The sequence below is a fragment of the Haliotis asinina genome, chromosome 1, assembly GCF_037392515.1.
Source record: "Haliotis asinina isolate JCU_RB_2024 chromosome 1, JCU_Hal_asi_v2, whole genome shotgun sequence".
NCBI lineage: Eukaryota > Metazoa > Mollusca > Gastropoda > Lepetellida > Haliotidae > Haliotis > Haliotis asinina.
The window spans coordinates 58,963,794-58,984,250 of record NC_090280.1 but is presented as its reverse complement, the minus strand read 5'-3'; the positions used below and the strand labels follow the sequence as shown (position 1 = coordinate 58,984,250).

The 20,457-nt window shown below is 39.3% G+C and overlaps 1 protein-coding gene across 1 annotated transcript; it reads left to right on the top strand.

Moving 5' to 3' along the window:
- Window positions 1–2,332: 2,332 nt before the first annotated feature.
- LOC137281505 (mannan endo-1,4-beta-mannosidase-like) lies at window positions 2,333–5,336 on the top strand. The gene is made up of 3 exons (XM_067812767.1): window positions 2,333–2,415; window positions 2,935–3,166; window positions 4,226–5,336. The coding sequence occupies exons 1-3, from the start codon at window positions 2,396–2,398 to the stop codon at window positions 5,189–5,191; spliced, it is 1,218 nt and encodes a 405-aa protein (XP_067668868.1). The 5' UTR covers window positions 2,333–2,395; the 3' UTR covers window positions 5,192–5,336.
- Window positions 5,337–20,457: the final 15,121 nt, after the last annotated feature.

Here is a 20,457-nt window from a genome sequence, read left to right as displayed (position 1 = left end):
AGTACGTGTACACTCTTCAAAAATGTAGGAGAACTTCATCTTTTTAATTACGATTAAAATATTTAGGAGATTTATCGGAGTCAATCAATGTTGATATGATATTATTGAACGTTTTGAGGATGCATCACCATTTGCACTTCCATACAAGCGTAGGTATTTGGAATGTAGTCGCTTTTGAAAGATGATTGTTGTGTGGCAAGTAACTTACATGTATACGATTTTCATTTCAAAACAAACGACTAGAAACAAACACTAACAAATGTGTGATGCAAGGTGAGAGTCAAAATTAATGTTCTAAGTGAATTCTCGACCTTCTTAAACAAACGTCAAAATCAAGGATGGGACCCCATGCCCTTGCAACGGGGCTACTGCGTTGTGCACATGCATATCATGTGTTGTGTTTAGGGTGGTAATAGAGGAAAATGGTGGCGCGTTCTAGATGCAGGGCTGTATTACCACTGTAACTGCTGTGTCAACGAAACGTGTCAGATCTAGGTGTAGGGCTGTATTACTACTGTAACTGCTGTGTCAACGAAACTTGTGTCAATATTGCCATTCATGCACTGCCATTCACTGCACTGCCCATAGTCAGAACTGTGCAGTTGAACCTGCTCTGAGATTTCTTAAAGACTTTTTCTATATAAGACGTACACAAAAGAAAGCATGTTAATAATGTACATAATTATGCTATGCAATGACAGCTATGAAAGCGGGAAAAAATGACATACTCTTTAGGTTATCAAGTTAGGATGCACGGCCTGCATTTATCAGTAGGATGCAAAACGATCCTTATATGGATGTGTATGTATGTATGGTGTGGAGATAAAGGTGTGTGAGGTACATTGTGATAATGTGTAGCTACACTAATGTGCCACATTAAAGTAATTGTCACCTTCTGTGAAGGATGTAATTAACGTTTGATTTCAAAATAATGTCCCAAGTCACTAACCTGATATTTTCAGTATTTGTAATACAGTCATTTACTGCTGGTACAGCCCTCATTCGCTTAGGTAGAGTAGAATACAGTGATTTTATGTACTCTGGAGTAAGCGATGTCCAGACACCTTGGATGTGATCTATAGGATCCTGCTTCGTTTATATTTCATGTAACTGTCTTTGTAGCCTGATTTTCAGAGTTCGCCATACATTTTCAATGATATTACAGTTTGGGAACTGAGGAGGCCAATTCATTGTCTGAATATCATTCACACGTTTCGACTGAATTGCCTGTCTAGAAACATAAACATGACAAATTATTGTCCTCTTGAAATATATAGCCCCGACATGCTGGAACTTTGGCTATTATTGGCCAAGGGTTGCTGTCCAGTATATCTATATACTTTCTTGAGTTGATGTGATTATCAAAACTAACAAGGGTTCCAACACTTTAAAAAGACATACACCCCCAAACATGGAGCATCGTTATCCCTATACATACCAAGGCACCAGTTCCACATTTCTTCGTTTGTAATCCAAACATAAACTTTCTGATCTTTTCCTGCAACAACTTGAGTCTCATCTGGAAATATTACCCTGGACCGATCTCTACTTACATTCCATCTGAAATGTGTTCTGACAAAGGCTCTTCTCGTGAACCTGTTATGACAGGATATGGAGTTTTCTTATGGTGCCTATTCTGTCCTTGACATGTATATATACTGTGGTTTCTGTAATACAGAGAGAGAGAAAGGTTCAAGAAACAAAATGTAGTGCGATTACTGGTACTTGTTGTAATTTCTATATGCCATGTACTGAGACCAATTAACGTTTCACAAATGTTCTGATATTTCTATTTTGGCGCTTAACTGTATTCACACTCTGTGCAATTTCTCTTTTCTATACTTGATATTATGACTTCACTCGTTTTGGATCCGCTATCTGTGGTATGTAGTGCGATTACTGGTACTTGTTGTAATTTCTATATGCCATGTACTGAGACCAATTAACGTTTCACAAATGTTCTGATATTTCTATTTTGGCGCTTAACTGTATTCACACTCTGTGCAATTTCTCTTTTCTATACTTGATATTATGACTTCACTCGTTTTGGATCCGCTATCTGTCTTTGGTCTTTATCTTAGATGCAAGTGAAATAGTCAGAAACTTATACGAGATAATATCAAGTCAGTTTCTCCCGTCATAACATACGTGAAGAGCTTTTGATACAAGTCACATATATTCCGCACATTATGGTGTAGTAAGCATTATGCATTATGTACACAAAAGAATTAGTGTCAACACTACACGGTTAATGATCCTTCTATTCATGTTATAGAGGTCACGACCCATATACTAACTTTTATCTGTTTTTTTTTCATTCTTATCTATCAGCACTGTCTCTGGTATATAAATACATGTATTTCTGGCAATAATCAGTGCCTGTCTGTAGATCGCAATGGAAAACCACATCTTGAGGTGAGTTTTCTCATTACCCCACTCCTCAGAAATTTAGAGCATAGTAGTGCATATTTGAGAATTAAGTGCTAAGCATAAGAAGATATGTCTGATCCTTATCTCAAATCAAATTTAGGAAAAAGCAACACAGGTCACTTTGTCACTGAACGTTGAAACTACAGCGTTATCGTTTGTTTTCGTTAAAGTGTCTAGTTAAAATCTAGTTAATGTCTCTGGTCTGACAAGACGAGAACTATAAGAACCACTTCAGTAAGAAGACACCTGAGACCTCAGTGCTTCCTTTTTCAGATATCGCTATTTTATTTAAGAAAAAGAAACATGTCTAAAATGTATGTTTTCTGGCCATATAGCATCCTCAATTCAGTTTCCAATTATGGAAAACAAACTGTCTGTAAGCACGTTTAGAAATTAGCAAGAATTACAGTTCCACGCTCTTTCAGAAGGTAAATGGGTATTAAATAATTCCGCGTTTGTTTGAAGAAGGTAGTATAATTCTACTAGTCGATAATTTGTGTCCAGGCTGTTGGCCCTTTCAACATTTGTGTGGGCCTCGTTGTACGGATCTCCAGTGGACCAGCATGCCACGCCAGAAACAGTGGCGTTGTATAACAACATGCTGAAACTAGCCCGCAGTCCTAACAAGGTCATGTTTGGACACCATGAAGACACATTGACCGGCATATCTCCTGGTCGCCCTAACTACCAAGTTACCAAGTACGCACATGCCTGGAAACCATTTTGGAAATTTACAGTAAGTACTTCTAGTGAGATGTCATGCTTCTACTTGAAGTGCCTTTATTAGATTAAAATGTGAAGATCATGATCGTTGAGCCGATTAGTAAAAGGTATGGTAATATGCTACAGTCAGTTCTAACGGTGGTCTCAGCTGCTGGTCATCCTCATCCGAACGTTTTACCCATATGAGCAGTCCGCCTTAATTGAAGAGACATGCTAGTTGCAACATATGTTACTCCTCTTCTTATTATAACTTGCCTCAGGTGCAGTTGACATCCTGGTAATAGCCTGGCAAATCCGTTCGTTCGTCACACTGGTTTCTGTGGTCGCGCTAGTTCGCTTCATGCCAGCGATTCTTTTATTAAATCAGACGTTCTTAGTTCGTTTGAATGTGTTTGGTGTGCAGTTGTTATCCCGCAAACATATTTGATGAAGTTTTTTTTGCAAATAAAGATCACTCACCATACATGGCATTGCTTTCCAATACTCAACATGGATGAGCAGTCCCCTTTAAAAACAATTGAATGCATGTCTCTCCGACTGCCATCACATGCTCTTCAAGCCATATCACGCTTCATCCATACTGACACTCCTTGTTGTTGTTATGACAAAATCATCGCTGAAAAGTGGAGTGTGGAGTTAGTGAGTTATAATATAACATGCCATCAATTGTTATTGGTGGATCTGTCCAATTTGTTTGTTTGTTTGTTTGTTATAATTAGTGTCTAGTGGTTGGTCTCGCGCAATGGCCTTGATCTTACCGCTTGACAAAAAAAGATCTACAGATTTATAACGTCATGAAAACTGTAATGTATATAGCAAGTAGTGCTCGTACGCGTATTTTTCTCTTGTTTAACTACAAAACTAAAATGAGTTTTTTTCCAATGCATTGTCCTCTACCGCAAAGGCACATTTATTTAAAAAATGTCGGTATTTATGTGAAACATATTACTCTGCATATGAATTGTCTGTGAGCTGCCTAATCAGATTGGCTACGACATGGACCTGTTTTTACTTCATTTCAATTGGTGTACACACATTACAAAGTTACTGAATGTAAATATTTATCTTGCAGACTTCACAAGTGGATCGAGGTGATGAGGACGAATTATCAGACATACGAAGTGTAACTGGGGAGTATCCTGCAATCGTGGGCTTCGATTTTAAAAACTTCGACGCGGACGAAATGAAAGTTGTGACCTACCTGGTGAAGAAAGCCCACGCCCGAGGTCAGGTTATTACCGTCTGTCAGCACAACAACAACCCAGTGTCTGGGGGATCCTTCAGACTAAGCTGGGACAACGGAACTGTGACCCACACACTCAGGCGATCATTACCTGGTGGGGATGCTCATGGGAATTACAAGGCCAACTTGGATAAAATTGCTTCCTGGGCCACCAATCTGAAGGACGCACATGGGAAGTCCATCCCAATCATCTACCGTCTGTTCCACGAAATGGACGGTGATTGGTTCTGGTGGGGCATGAACAACAGGTGCCACAACACACCCAAGGATGTACGAGATATTTTGAGATACACCGTTTCCTACCTCCGGGACATTAAGGGAGTCCATAACTTCCTGTACAACTTCGCCATTGACTGCTTGTCCAACACTGACAATTTTCACATGCTGTACCCAGGGGATGACTACATTGACATCATTGCCGTCGACTACTACTACAAATTTACACCGACCACAACAAAGGAAGCATTGAAGACCAATCTTGCAAACCTTGTAGACATCGCGGAAACAAGAGGAAAGATTCCCGCTATAGCAGAAGCTGGTATGTTTGATGACGGAATTTACAACCATACGAATTTCTGGACTGACAATTTCTTAACTATAATGAAAACCGATCCCAAGTTTCGTCGCATTCTGTACATCCTAGGGTGGCACAACATTTGCTGGTCAAACGCTATATGCGAATACTGGGTCCCTTTTCAAGGATTCAGTGGTGAGAGTCAGTTCCGCGATACATTCTACAAAGATCCCGTAATCGTATTTGAAAAGGAATTACGTGGTATGAATGTTTATGGTTGAAATACAAATGATTGTATTTGCTGTATGTTTGGTATGTTCACCTCCAGGCGCGTCCTATGGGACATCAACAAATATACCTTTATCAGCACTATACCATACTACCATACTCATGACTACGGGTTTCACTAAAGTGGTAAACATCTAAGATCTTATTTTGTTTAAATCCAATTTTCCATGTGTATACTTTTATTAACCTGGTTGTGTAGTCTAGTCACAAGGATCGGTCCATTGCAAATGTGAATTGACACCCATATTGCCATCTCACAGAGACTAGCAAATTCATTTTGCATTGACATTACTGAACTTCTAAGAAAGGGAGGGTAAGCCTCCTTTGAAACCATGTCCACATTATTTTCTACATCACATTTATTCTTGCCTCTTTCATCGAAGCTTTAACTTATAGATCACCTAATATTAGATTTATACAAACCATCTGAAACAGTATTTGATATTTCAAATACACATAATTCAAACAAAATATCACAGTAGACTCTCTAAGTAATTACAAACGAGTCACATAACAGATTTCACAAATGAGAATATTCGATTTTAAATAAGCAAATCTCAAAAGAGTGTAGTTATGATTTTGCTTGTGAAGTAATACCCATGCTCTCATATCCCCCTTCAAAACATACAGTACGTCTCTGCAGCATAAGACGATGGCGCTGCTGACATTTCAAGAACATGACTCTGTCAGACATACGGATACATTACAAACAACGTAAATGGAAAATTGAAGTAGACCCTCTCGGTAACAGAAAAGGTAAAAATGTCAAATATTCAAGTTTCAGAATGTACAATGATGAGTTTGCATGTAACGTTATAACTATGCTGCATGTATTCCGTGCAACGAAGAGGTGGCGCAAAACATCTCCCGACCAAAAAAAAAAACAAAAAAAAAACCAACTTTCCTGCAATAGGAGGTGATAGCAATGCTGACATTTTACGAATATAACAGAACCTACGTAAATGTTACGACGTTACGAACAAATCGACCTCCAGGTTCAGTGACTGTCCCCCAAAATAACAAAAGTAGTTTCGTTCACTTGGAAAAGTAAGGCCCTTCAAGTGGGGCGTGAATTACACGTTATGACAACTGAAAACATCTGAGGCTGCTTGACCGCGGCTAAGGCTGACAAATGTAAAAGTGAGGCCCTAAACCAAACGAAATTCTATAGTGTCATATTATAACATTGCGCAATAGTGATTGTTTCAAATCTCAGACATTGCTTGCAAGGTTTTGAGTTAATTAAGCCCCCGACGATGCCATGAGACTGGCGGGTGTTAGTGAACACCTGGTGTCACCCGTACCGATCGATTCATAATGTTGATATAAGAATTAGCATACACATTGTCTCTGAGAGGGTGTCTAAATGCAATATGATATATATTCACAAACTCACCGTTTGCGCCAGAAGGACGCTGCCTCTGAGGGTAGCTGAATTAGGGAATTCCTTTGCGCAGAGATTTGAAATTGCCTTGAAGTGGGTGGATGTTCTGGCTGGTGAACTGAAGTCTTCAAGATTCTCCATTAGGTCAGTGGAATGTATCTGTGCTGAGACAATTACCAAAGGAATGACGAGACGTTTAGACAATCACGACAGTGTTGAAAAATAGATCATTTACTGGAATGTTTTGACTACTTGTAAGCAGCGGAATATCTGAAACGCTGTTGCAATAATTCAAAATCAATAAAAATATTTTCCGTTTCAATTAGCACTGGATTGTATGGTATGTTTGTAAGTTCCATTTTACGACTGATCGCATCTGTTTCTCAGGATAATCAGGATTTGGTATTGTTAAGCACAGAAGTTACATATTTATCTTTATAACGTTTTAAAAACCGTTCATTTGAGTGTTTTTCAGGCCATATCCAGTTTGCTAGGTGAATACTTTCTTTTACCAGACAGCTTATTTGAGACTTGACAATACCACGTTTAAAAACACTTGAAATGCGTGCACGATCATGAACCCGTCGTAAGAGACTAAGCAGTCTCGCCGATACTGACGCGATATTCGACAAAGAGCTTAAATAAGCTTGCTTCTACTCGGTCCTGTCCACGGGTTGTTTTCCTCAACGGTGAGCGAGGTCTTTGCTTCCATGATGATAGACAGATTCTTCCTTTTGAAATCTATGACTCGTATGTCGAACTCATTTTACTAGACTAATATATAGAAACATCTTTGAGAAACATATATCTTCCAAAAGAGTATTTCGAACGAAATATCAATGTGGATCCAATACCTCATCCAAGTCAATAGTGAGTGAGTGAGTGAGTTAATATTTAACGTCACATCGGCAATATTTCAGCCATATCGTGACGAGAACAGATTTGAAATCGAAATGGGTTATGGCTATATGATAAAAACCTGTCATCAAAGGACAGTAAAACGACTAGAATATCACAGTTGCGGGTAAAACTAGTGTGGAACGATAAAACTGATATAACTATTTGGACAAGACAAGGTAAAACACGGGCTATATACGTCACCAGCAGCTGAAGGTAGATCACCATGCGAGGGTCCATGGGGGCTTACAGTACCTTTGCTACCTGCATGGACCCTAGTTGGATTTACACCATCCCTTCAGCCACTGGCGATGATATGAAGATTTAGCCAGAATTTAAAAGAACAAAAATACTACGACTAAAAAGTATGGCTGGGCAAAATTGACTTTGAAAGTTGTTGGGACTTACGTACCCTCTCGGGAGGACAATAATTTTACGCTACTTCAACCCCCTTTGAGGGTACAGCCACTAACGATCGCAGATGCTATTTTACAATACCATGATTAAAATATATATTATCTATGTACAATATATATTCAGAATTTATGTAGCAATTCTATTTCCTTTAAAAATTCAATTATTAAATGATGATTAACATTATAAAAAAGATCCTTTATAGTTTTCACATTGAAATATTTATCCCTTGTGATGGCAAAATCAACACAGTCAAGCAGGACATGCTTGACCGTGATTCTTTCATCACAAGGGATACAAAACGGAGGATCCTCACCTTTTAACAAGTATTCGTGAGTATATCGCGTATGGCCAATGCGACATCGTCGCATAATAACCTCTTCAAATCTGGACTGACAACCCATGTAGGTATAACCGATATAGGGCTTTATACCATGTAATTTATTGATACCTACTTGGGTGTCCCACTTCTTTTGCATTAGATCTCGGATATATGATCTTATAACGGCTTTATAATCAGAATAAGGGAGCAGAAGCGGTGTCACAGATTTGTTGAGAGCGGCTTTGGCAGCAAGATCGGCCATTGTGTTACCAGAGATTCCAACATGGCTGGGTAACCAACAGAAGACGATGTCGAATTGGCCAGTAGCAAGATCATTATACAATTCAACGATGTCAGCTAAAAGTGGATGTTGAGAAGATACATTCTTAATAGCCTGGAGGCATGAAAGAGAGTCTGAATAAATGATATATTGTTTATACTTAGGGTGTTTTTTAATATATTTTAGGGCTGTTAATATGGCATGTGCTTCTGCTGTGAAAATGGAACTGTTATTTGGTAATCTAGAAGATATTGTTCTGGATCCAATGACAGTGGCACAAGCCACAGCGCCACCATCCTTGGACCCATCTGTAAATAAGGATTTATACGTACTATACCTATCTTTCAATTGATTATATTCCTGTTTGTATTGTAATTCATTAGTATCTGATTTTTTATATTTACTTAATGTAAGATCAACTTGTGGTCTAACCAGCTGCCACGGAGGAGAAGAAAACAAGCGAGAAGGAGCTACATTTTCTAGTTCAATGCCAGCAGCAGAAAGGAAAGGTTTCACTCTTAGCCCAAGAGGTGGAGCAAGAGAAGACTTCTTATTGTACAAATCCCCATACAAGGGATTGAAGACACAGTTATATGCAGGGTTGGACTTATTTGAAGACAGTTTAGCGAGATACTGTAAGGATAGTTTAATACGACGGTGGTCAAGAGAAGGTTCATCTGCTTCAACGTATAGACTGTCAACAGGAGAAGTTCGAAATGATCCAAGACAAAGCCTCAGACCTTGGTGATGGATAGAATCAAGTATTTTGAGGTTGCTTTTACAGGCTCCACCATAGACAATGGAGCCGTAATCCAGTTTAGATCTGATGAGTGACCGGTATAAATGTAGAAGGGTTGTTTGGTCTCCTCCCCACGTTGTATTTGAAACGACTTTCAACAGATCGAGCGCCTTCAGGCATTTGTTTTTTTAGGTATTTAAGATGTGGCAGAAAGGTTAAGTGTGAGTCAAAGATGAGACCAAGAAACTTAGCTTCCTTGACAACTTTGATGGGTGCACCATTCAAAGATAAGTCAGGGTCTTTATGAGGTTTGTATTTTCGACAGAAGTGAATGCAGTTGGTTTTAGATTGAGAAAATTTAAACCCGTTCTCAAGGCACCATTTATGAATTTTGTTGAGACAGATTTGCAACTGTCTCTCAATGGTTCGCATGTTTGTGCCACGACAAGAAATATTAAAGTCATCCACGAAAAGGGAACCGTTGATTGAATCTCTTAACACTTTTGAAAGACTATTTATTTTAATACTAAACAAAGTGACAGACAAAATGCTGCCTTGTGGAACACCCTGATCCTGACTGTAATGATCAGACAGGGTAGAACCCACGCGGACTTGAAATTGCCTGTCATTTAGAAAGTTGGATATAAATTGGGGCAAGCGGCCTCGCAATCCAAAGTCATGTAAGTCTCTTAAAATCCCATGTTTCCAGGTTGTGTCGTATGCTTTTTCTAAATCGAAAAATATTGACACTGCATGTTGCTTATTAATGATGGCATTCTTCACAAACGATTCTAAACGCACTAAATGATCAACAGTAGTACTTCTGTTTTTACGGAAACCACATTGAATATCTGTTATTAAGTTATTTGTTTCCAAGTACCAAACAAGTCGATTATTTATCATGCGTTCCTTGGTCTTGCAAACGCAGCTAGTTAATGAAATCGGCCTATAATTGGAAGGATCAGTGTGATCACGTCCAGGTTTAGGAATGGGCACAATTATAGCATCACGCCATGAAGAAGGAAAATTTCCAGACGTCCAAATACCATCGAAAATATGAAGAAGCGTCTCTAAAGATGATTCCGGTAAATGCTTCAGGAGTTGATAATGTATGTTATCAGCTCCTGAAGCAGTATCGTGAGCCTGGTCAAGAGCAGTATGGAGTTCATTAATCGAAAATACTTCATTATAATCTTCACCATTATCGGAAGTAAAATTAATAGGTTTTTTTTCCTGCTGATTTTGATACTTTTGAAATTGAGGTACATAGTTTGATGAAGAAGAATGTTTCGCCAGTGTTTCACCAAGTTTATTAGCAATATCGGATTTATTTGTCAGCAACTGGTTTCCGTCTTTAAGATGGTGAATGCTAGATCTAGAACCCTTACCCTTGATCTTCTGGATCATATTCCATACTTTAGAAATTGGTGTACGTGCATTGATTTTAGAGACATAGGTTCGCCAAGATTGGCGTTTATTTTGCCTAAAGGTACGCCGTGCTTTTGCATTTAAAATTTTCAATTTGTTCAAGCTATGGACCATTGGATGGCGACGGAAATAATGCTCAGCTTTTCTCCGTGCCTTTCTGGCTTGTTTGCAGGTATCATTAAACCATGGTTTTCGAATGTGTTGATTTGTGGAGGACTTAGGAATACATTCATCGGCTATCTTCTTCAGTTCATCTGAAAATAGTTGTACAGGGTCGGCGATGTCAAGAAATAGACCAGGTTTAAATGTACTAGAAGCAAGCAGTTGAAATAAAGACCAGTTGGCCTTGGAAAAGTTCCATCTTGTATTAGGAGGAACATCTGAAGGAGTCACAGTTTTCACAATAGTAGGGAAGTGGTCACTTCCACAGAGATCCTCGTGGACAGACCATTCAAATTCGTTTAATAATGCTGAATCTGTAATTGCTAAATCAATAGCAGAGTAAGTTCCTGTGCCGGGATGTAAATAGGTGTTTGAGCCATCATTAAGTATGCATAAGCTATTGTTAGAAATGAAATCTTCTAAGAGCTTCCCCTTAGTATTCGTCTGAGCACCACCCCAAAGGGGGTTGTGTCCGTTTAAGTCACCCGTAATAATGCAGGGCTTGGGGAGTTGGTTATAGAGATCTTGAAGTTCAGACTGTTGTATACAAGCAGATGGTGGAAGGTACAGTGAACACAATGTAAACGCAATGTGCAAAGTTATACGGAGTGCTACAGCTTGAAGCGGAGTATTTAGATGGACAGGACTATGGATGATGCCATTTTTTAATAAGATGGTTGAACCTCCAGTCGCTTTAGGCCCAGGAGGGGAAAAGACATTATAGGAAGTATAGCCTCTTACGTCAAATTTATCAGTGTTTTTGTAGTATGTCTCTTGTAAACAGATGGCCGATGGTTGAAAATCTTGAATTAAGAGTTGTAAATCATTTAAATTATTCCTAAGACCTCTACAATTCCACTGGATTAATGGATTGGTGGTCATTTAAGGGGGAGTTATGGGAGACCGCTCACGATCTTTTTTCTTTGGAGAATGACTCCGGGAGCGGGTGTTTTGAAGAGAGGACACGTCCATGTCCTCAAGCACCCCAAACTTGTTACACAGAAAAGTGGTGTTTTTCTGTGCTTTAGGAACACGATCAGATTGCGGTTTTTTCTTCGAATAATTAACATTGGCGTTAGTGTTCTTATCTCTAGAAACAGGAGTTGTCTGTGAAGCAGATGTCCTCTGACCGGGTTGAATCTGGATAGGTGGAGGCAGTAAAGCAGGAGCCGAAGAGTCAGTCCAAGTGTAGTCAGTCTGGCAACCAACGGAATTGCACGAAATGGCTCTAGAATCTGTGCTAGAAGTTCGAGTGGACGTGGAAACAGCAGCAGCATATGATGGCCCTGGTGATTCTTGGGCAAGAACAAGTTTCTTTGCATCAAGGAAAGATATGTTACGTTCATGCTTGATGCGTAAAATTTTAGATTGTACCTTCCAAGTTGGACAGTCTTTGGATGAAGAAGGGTGATTGCCAGAACAGTTTACACAAGAAGGAGATTTGTCACATATTGTGCTATTGTCACATTTCCCTCCACATCTATGACAGGCAGCTGGGTTTCGGCAAGATTTTGAGCCATGTCCATATTTTTGACAAGAGTAGCATCTAAGGGGATTTGGTATAAAAGCATCTACCCTTAAATTGCAATAGCCTGCTTTGAGTGAATCCGGGCGTGTTGGGACACCAAAGGTAAACAAATACGTATTGGTGTTCGTGACTTCATTGTCTTTTCTGGATGTGAATCGCTTTACATCAGTTACTCCTTGTGAGTGAAGTTCTGAAACAATGTCATACACATTCATGTCTGATAGGCATCGTCCAACATCGCGTACAATGCCTTTACTGTTGTTTAATGCTCTATGAGGTGAAATCTCAACAGGAACATTTGCCAGTGATTTGGTAGAGAGTAAAATTTGAGACTGGATCTGTTTCTTACATTCTATCAGTAGAAGTCCAGATCGAAGCTTTTTGACCTCCTTTACGTCTCCAGCTAAGCCTTCAATGCCCTTAGCAATAGCATAGGGATTTAACTTTAGAGGACTACCATCGGGAGAAGACATAACGAGAAACCGTGCCCAATGATCAAGATTTTTTGGAAGTGTTATAACATCATCATCTGAAGTGCACGAATCATCCGATTCGTGTGAACTTTTTTTGTGGGGGTGCCATGGTTATATTGGATAGAATTCATCCTCCTAGCTCCTCACCCACCACGGAGTGTCTACATGGACGATGTCTTATGTCTGTGGACCTCCAACAGACGACACCAAGGATACCCGGAGGGTATACTCAAGCAGGAATATATCTTAAAAAAGATATGTCCTACCAGATTGGCCCATGAGCCACCGCCTTCTGGCATAGGACTCTAGGCAATGTAAGTATATGACATGGTTAGAACACACAAAGTGAAAATGGTCGAAAGTGTCCTAAACTTTTCTCAGTTATCAAAATTAACGTTCATGCGCAGGGCATGGCGTGACCAGCCGATTGATTGAATCGGGCCGATTCTACCACCCGTCTAGGTGAAGTAAGGGCCAAAGTGGTGTGTTAGGCGAAAGGAACACGATCGCAGGCTCCCATTGCCCTCAACCACCAGACTACCGTCCTCCACCGACACGGGACGCAACCCACGGCAAACAGGTTGCCCAATTCGGTCGCTCCTTGCGACCAGCAATGGGGTGCTATGGACCTCAATAAACAGGGCCGTTAACCAGCTCCAATTTCCAGATCCATAACATGAAGAAATGCATTTTAAGATTCGGTCACATTTAACGTTAGAGTCATGCCATATATCACATCACTGACAAAAACTCTATGCTATCTTTGACGAGAAGCATCTTGCTGCAATTTGAGACTATAGAAAAAGTAACAGAGCCTACGCAAATATCACGGCAAAATCCTTCTTCGAAGATTTAGAGTTCGTCCTCCAAAATAGCATGAGTGCCGCCAGCGAGACGATGGCTTCTTTCACTTTAAAAAGTAAGCCCTTTCATAATTAGTGGGGCACGAAATACACCTGGAGAAAAATGAAGATACCGGAAGCTACTTTGCCGCTGGCAAGGTTGGCAAATGTCAAAACTGATCAAACGAAACGAAATTCTTGGGGGATATTGTTACGAGGCGTCATTGCCCCTGTTTTATATTTTAGACACTGATGACAACATTGTTATCAGTGAACAAAGTAAGCTTTGAAGAAAAATGTCAATATTATATTCCTGTCATATTTACGGCAATGGAGGGTCACGCTTCAAAGTGTGAAACATCAGTTTAAGTGGATCACTTATCTGTTAGGACGGTGTGGTTAAAGCGTTCGCTGATCACATGGAATACATGGGTTCAATTCACCACTTGGGTACTGTGTTTGAAGCCCATTTCTGGCGTTCCCCGCCATGGAATATTTCTAAAAGCTACACAAAACCATACTCACTTACACTTCTCTCTTTCCACACTTAGTTACCAGTCAGTAATATAACTATAGTTTTGTCTTCAGTTGTAGATATTCTAATAAAGTCACACAAAATGTATCAATGTACGACGGAAAGTGTCATGTCATGCGAAACATAGAGCAACTACATTTTCCGAAAATCCCTTAAAAATAATCAAATGAATACCACTGCGATACTGCTGGATAGAATACAACGGTGCTCTTTGTGGACTTTTCCCTTCATAGATCCGGACAATGTCCTCAAGGAGAGTTTTAATGGTTGTCTTGATTACAACAGAATATTCAAGGAGGAGTCTGGCTATTTTCTGAAAAGATTCAACCTGAAGACATCTTTTTGCCATCTTCATCTCGCGGTTTCGTCACAGTTCAATAATCATTTTTTTCCTTGTCAAATCCGCTTCTTCCTATATGGAATCAATATTTAATTTGGGTGATGTCAAATATTCTCTTTGCCTTCGGCATTAACTGTTCATATATATTTAACATAGGAATCCGAGTATCAAAAGAATCGATAAATCATTATTCTTGATTTCTATGCAGAGTATTGTTGACAAAACTCGCGGATATTTACCAAAAGTATAGCATACTGAAGTTCGTTCTTAAATTAATTTACGTGTCACCAACTCTCCTATTGACTGTGAGCTAGCATTGCTAGTTCGGCCCGGTTTTACAAACGCTTATGGAATAACACATCCTGTCCTTACATCCTATATTCAAACGTAGCATTTCACTCTGTCACAGTCCCGACAGTCCTCCGTATTCCGGTAACTTAGAGTTTAGGCAGATAAGACGTCGATATTGCTTGTTCAGTTTCGTTACAAAAACACTGTGCAAGCAGGATTTTGCTTTTTTAGGTCTGTTATTTTTATTTTTATCAATATTCCAGTTGTATCAGTGCGGTCACAGCGTCTAATCTGGAGCAGATAAGCCAGTGACTGACATTACAGGCTTCTATCCATACCGTCGCATACCAGAGACATGGATAATATATTGTGGTATGGTTGGTCCTCAGCAACCCCGGGGTTAACCTATATGTTGGCATATGGGATTAAAGGTCACAGAATCCAGTTCATGATGGTGACAGATTACGAATTAAGAGCAGACGAAAAACCACTGTGCACTGGCGTTCCTGTAAAAAAAACCTTTCCGGCAACAATAAACGCATCTGACGAATTTTAAATGGAATGTTCGCGTACAGACCATACCGATACCTGCTGTTGGACAAGCTAAAGCTTCGTGAAGCCATGCTGTGATTAGCAGAAGATCCTACAGGCCTTGTGCCCACATGATTAATTTCATTAGCTGTGTTTGACAAGAAGACAAATCAACATCTACAGCTTCGTTATTCAAACAGCATCGATGGCAAATGCAGTTATGTCGACAGTACAAGTTCACTGGCGAGGAAATAACGGCTTCTAACATACTGACATCTGCACAGTATTATTGGGTATTGACTTGATCCTTAAAGAAGAAAATGTTATGTTAACAGGATGTATTATATTTGGTTGATGAGTGTTATTATCTAAATGAACATTATCGATCGTCAGTTCACGCAGGTTCTCAGTATTCTACATAATCACATGTTTGAAACAGAGACAAATGTCAATGAATTATCACAGCTAATCGCCATCTAGTTACATTATGTTACTTCTCTATGTAAGACTGAAATTCAGTATAATCAACAATGTATGGCAGATTTAGAAAGGTCAGGAAAAGGAATCGGGCCATTTTTGTAAACGTCGTGTTCCCAGTCTTCAACAATCTGTGGATTTGTTGCCATGATACTTCCTTATCGTTGAAAATGGCTTAGAGATTCCGGGGTTTTCATAGTATGCAGTGTCCACTTCCCGCCATGAAAGATGACTCATGAGGGTGCACGCTATCGTGGTTTCGAATTGGACTGAGACCACTGGCACAGTAATTCTGCAACCAACAATCATAATTAGGGTGAATATGGGATTCCAACCCATAATCACATTGCATGTCACGAAAAAAATCAACGTCCTCTACAACCTTTGCTCTACAACATTAACTGAAAATTATGGGAAAAAGACACCCTTTCATGACAGGTAACAAAATAGAAATATTAGGAGATGAACATATTGTGTTGGAAAATCAGAGGTATATAACGAAATTATAATAGCTTTAAATACAAAATTTAGAGCTAGTATATTTTCGTTATATATCTGTGATTTTCCAATACATTACGTTTATCTCAATGCCACCATAACCGCATTATCCGGATTTTAAACAAATGCATGTGTTGGAAAATCAGAGGTATATAACGAAATTATAATAGCTTTAAATACAAAATTTAGAGCTAGTATAATTTCGTTATATACCTGTGATTTTCCAATACATTACGTTTATCTAAATGCCACCATAACCGCATTATCCGGATTTTAAACAAATGCATGTGTTGGAAAATCAGAGGTATATAACGTGACTATATACCTCTGAATGACTTTGATTAACCAGTCATAATCTATTATTTACTGAAGTCACGGTAGAATGATGCCATATGCATTTGGAGAACTGGCATGATTAAAAAGCTCAGGAATGACTGATGAGTCACATTTGCAAACTGTCCCTATCGTTTGTGATATGCGCTATAGCGTCTCGTTGGATTTTCAGTGATACTTCTGAACCTTAATGTGATAACGCAGCACTTGTATGTATGACGTAAGTAGTACCGGTACCCGGTATTCACGAGAAACTTTCATCGATTCACGATTACGGTTCTTGCGGCAATATGTTAACTGGACTGGTGACAAAACGTATGTGCAACATACACGCTGGGTAATATCCTACCCGCATTCACCAAACACATGTCCTTTACGAAACATTCTAAGATGCTTCGGTGAAATATCAAAGGCGGCGACAATACTTTATGAGACGATTATGTGCTCTTTTTGCATTACGTCACAATGTAACCGACGTGACGATGGGTGGCAGCTGCCAGAGCCTCGTAAAGCCTCTCACAGTCCGTCGCATTCCGTTTCTTGGTTTGCAGTTGCACCACACAGCTAACATCACTGGTGGAAACATTACGTTTATGTCTCACAGTTCGACTCGAAATTTTACAGAGACACAGTAATGGTTGCAATGTTTACATTCCCACAATGCAATCGTGGAATGTCGCATGACTAGTCAGCTTCAGCTGAATGTACTGATCTAAACTTTCGTTGGTAGTAGAAATGAGACTTTCATATTGCCTTGCGTGGTTTAAGAGAATCACAGGTGTAATTAAGATGAATTAGAGAAGGTATTTAACCCGAACATAAACCAAAAAGTTCATTTGTTTTTTTAGTAACGTTTGCCTTAACGTAGGCGGCCCACACGTCAAAAGAACAGCGCGTCAGTTAGCTCTGAGTGAGGATTCTTAATTTCGGTCACAGACATCGTCGTTTGTTTTCTGCCATGGATTAATCGAAATTAGGCTTAGAAATTATTAAATACGGCATCTTAGAAAAGAAATACATTTTGCTTTACAACCATGTATAGTGTAATAAAACACACTTTTGCCCTGAACTATTATAGTTAATAATAATAATTTCTGTACTTAAATGCCAGATCAACTGCTTTCCACGGCCACCCTCTACATCATATTTGTAAATGTCCACCTTAAAATATTTCATAAACACTTTTAAAACACTTTACAAAGTTGCCGTGAATGAGTTAAGGATCTGAAAGAGCGTCACATTTCATCTGAGGTTATTACCATTTATATCTTCCTGTACATGTTTCGCTTGATCAACTCAAGGCTGGATAAAGGGACACTATTTTTTGTACTTGTTAACCAATCGGATATGTTTTCACATTTAATGTCACTATTCAGTAGAACGTAGATGGAAACTAGGGAGGGAGTTTGGAGAGTGGTCGAGGGGTTAGCCCAGTGGTGACTAATAAGTGGTATTGCTGGAATATTGGTGGCCGAGGTTTGAACCAGGATCTTCCGAGTACCAACTTCAGCCACTGGGCTACCCTTAACCCCATAAACACATTGTATTTTTCACACCGGTGACATTTGTACAGTATGAGATCAATAATGTTCTATAACCTTATATAGCAAGACCTTCATTTGTCAGCTATGTCTAATACACACGTTTTAAAAAGAAAATCGTGAGAATGATTAATGTCACCCTGATTTAATCACATGTAACAATAATACCCATCAGTGGCGCCAGAGATGTGGACACTTTAATCAGTACGTATTGAATTGCACATTGTGAAAATGACAGCCTTACAGAACAGCCTTAGGCGCCTTTAAGGGCTGAACCCTTTTAACGTCAACACCTAAATTGAAGTCCAGAAGTCTTGTGTCTACCCAAGTGATATTTCTGGAATCTTGAAGAAAGTGTCGTAAGCTGACTCACTCAGATGTACCATTGTAGGAGCTTTGAACCTCGATCTTCAGTGTTCACTATTCATACTCTTGGCTACTCATTAACTAATAAATACCTTTAACAACAGTGACATTTGGACTCGATCACCAAATCTGAGATCATTGTACAACATTTTATAACTGGGCCTTGATATGTCTACTGTGCCATATTATAATATAAAATTACACAGTGTTTTCTAATATCAAACTCAGAATGGTTAATGCCACACTGATTTAATCACATGTAACAGTAAAGCCCATGAATGTCGACGCCAATGTGGACGCCATAATGAGTACGTATTGTGAGATGGACAGCCTTCGGTGCCTACGAGGGTTATACTCTTTAAAGGTCAACACCTAAGTTCATGAAATTCTACTTGAACCCTAAAAAATATTTTTTTTAGATTTGCAAAGAGAAAGAAGAAAATGTATTAATCAAATGTTGTTTGGAAACTAATATGTGTGAAGCCAAGTTCTGTAACCCTCCCCTCCCCCTCCCACGTCGTTATACGTGCTCATTATCCGCATATGACAACAGAGTCACTGTCACATACACAGAGTACTTTCTTTAAGATGGACTGTAAACGCACAGGCAAACTGTAGCGCCAATGGGATTGCGCAGCATGGAGAAAATGACCACTCTTCCTACATGGGCGCGAGGCGAGAACCGACTGACAGCGTACTTCCCTCGCTTCGGTTGAAAAAATATTTTTCAAATCAAAATAAAATATCGCCACCATCACATCGCAGGTATACACCCATTTCTTCACTACTCTCACATTTCCAACCCCATGCTGAAAAATTACTCCCGTGTAATATTTTTCATTCAAGATTTTAAGCGCAACTCGCGGTAGGTCAGACCGTTCTTCGCCTCCATTCCCTCCTCCAGCTTCCGGTTCAACGGAGAGAAGGAACAGCAGGGTGTTATTCCATATGGAATACTTACAGGTACCTCCCCTGCTTCATTCGCCCTTTACAACAGAAGTGTTTTTAGGTAGAATAAATGTTACTAAAATTCTACCAATAGCAACGTAACAATCGTAGTGTACCTTTGATGGTGGCGATATTTTATTTTGACAAGAAAAATATTTTTCGATCCGAAGCGAGGGAAGTACGTTGCTAACCTTTGCTCACTTCGCTCGCTCGACTTGTCATATTCTCTACGCTGCGAAACCCCATATGTGCTACAGTTTGCCTGTGTTTAATGTCATTGTAATAGGAATATATCCGTAGGATTGCCTATAAAACGTTTCGTTTCTTTCAGCTGAATCACGTTGATCAGACAGATGCACCACCACGACACAGAGTAATATCTTAACAAATTACAAACGGGTAAATTTTAGAAACAGACGATTGAAAGAGAGGAATCATGGTAGAGAGTGTGCTCGTTGGTTGTATTCGGCATAGTCAAAATGAAATTCCATCTATTCTTTCCATTTGAATTCACTTAGCTATCCAATCGCCTCGTCGGTAATGTTCGAGAAGTAAAGTTCTGCAAAGTCATACAAATCAACGTGACACCTGTCGGTGAAATGAAAAAGAAACAACAAATCGTGATCTGCTGAAATATCAACAGAAATGTCAGATGTATAATAATTGCTTTTTGTCTGTGAGATTTAATTTCTGTTTTTTTCTGTATGTGGTTGTTCAGGAGATAAATACAGCTCGTTTTCAATACAGAACTTGATAATGTCTACTTTAAACTCCCTGTATAATAATTACAGCGAAACGTCACTGGCTCTGTCCTTGGACATTATGATATTTTCTTTTGAAGTCGATTTATAAAAATCTAGAAATTACAAAAAAAGTTATATATAGTCAAAATTGACAAGTGTTACATTAGCCATAGCAGACATCTTGCGA

Coding starts and splice junctions, on each gene's coding strand:
- LOC137281505 (XM_067812767.1), top strand. CDS start 2,396: ATGGAAAACCACATCTTGAG. Junction 2,416..2,934: donor ATGGAAAACCACATCTTGAG/GTGAGTTTTCTC, acceptor ATTTGTGTCCAG/GCTGTTGGCCCTTTCAACAT. Junction 3,167..4,225: donor AACCATTTTGGAAATTTACA/GTAAGTACTTCT, acceptor TTTATCTTGCAG/ACTTCACAAGTGGATCGAGG.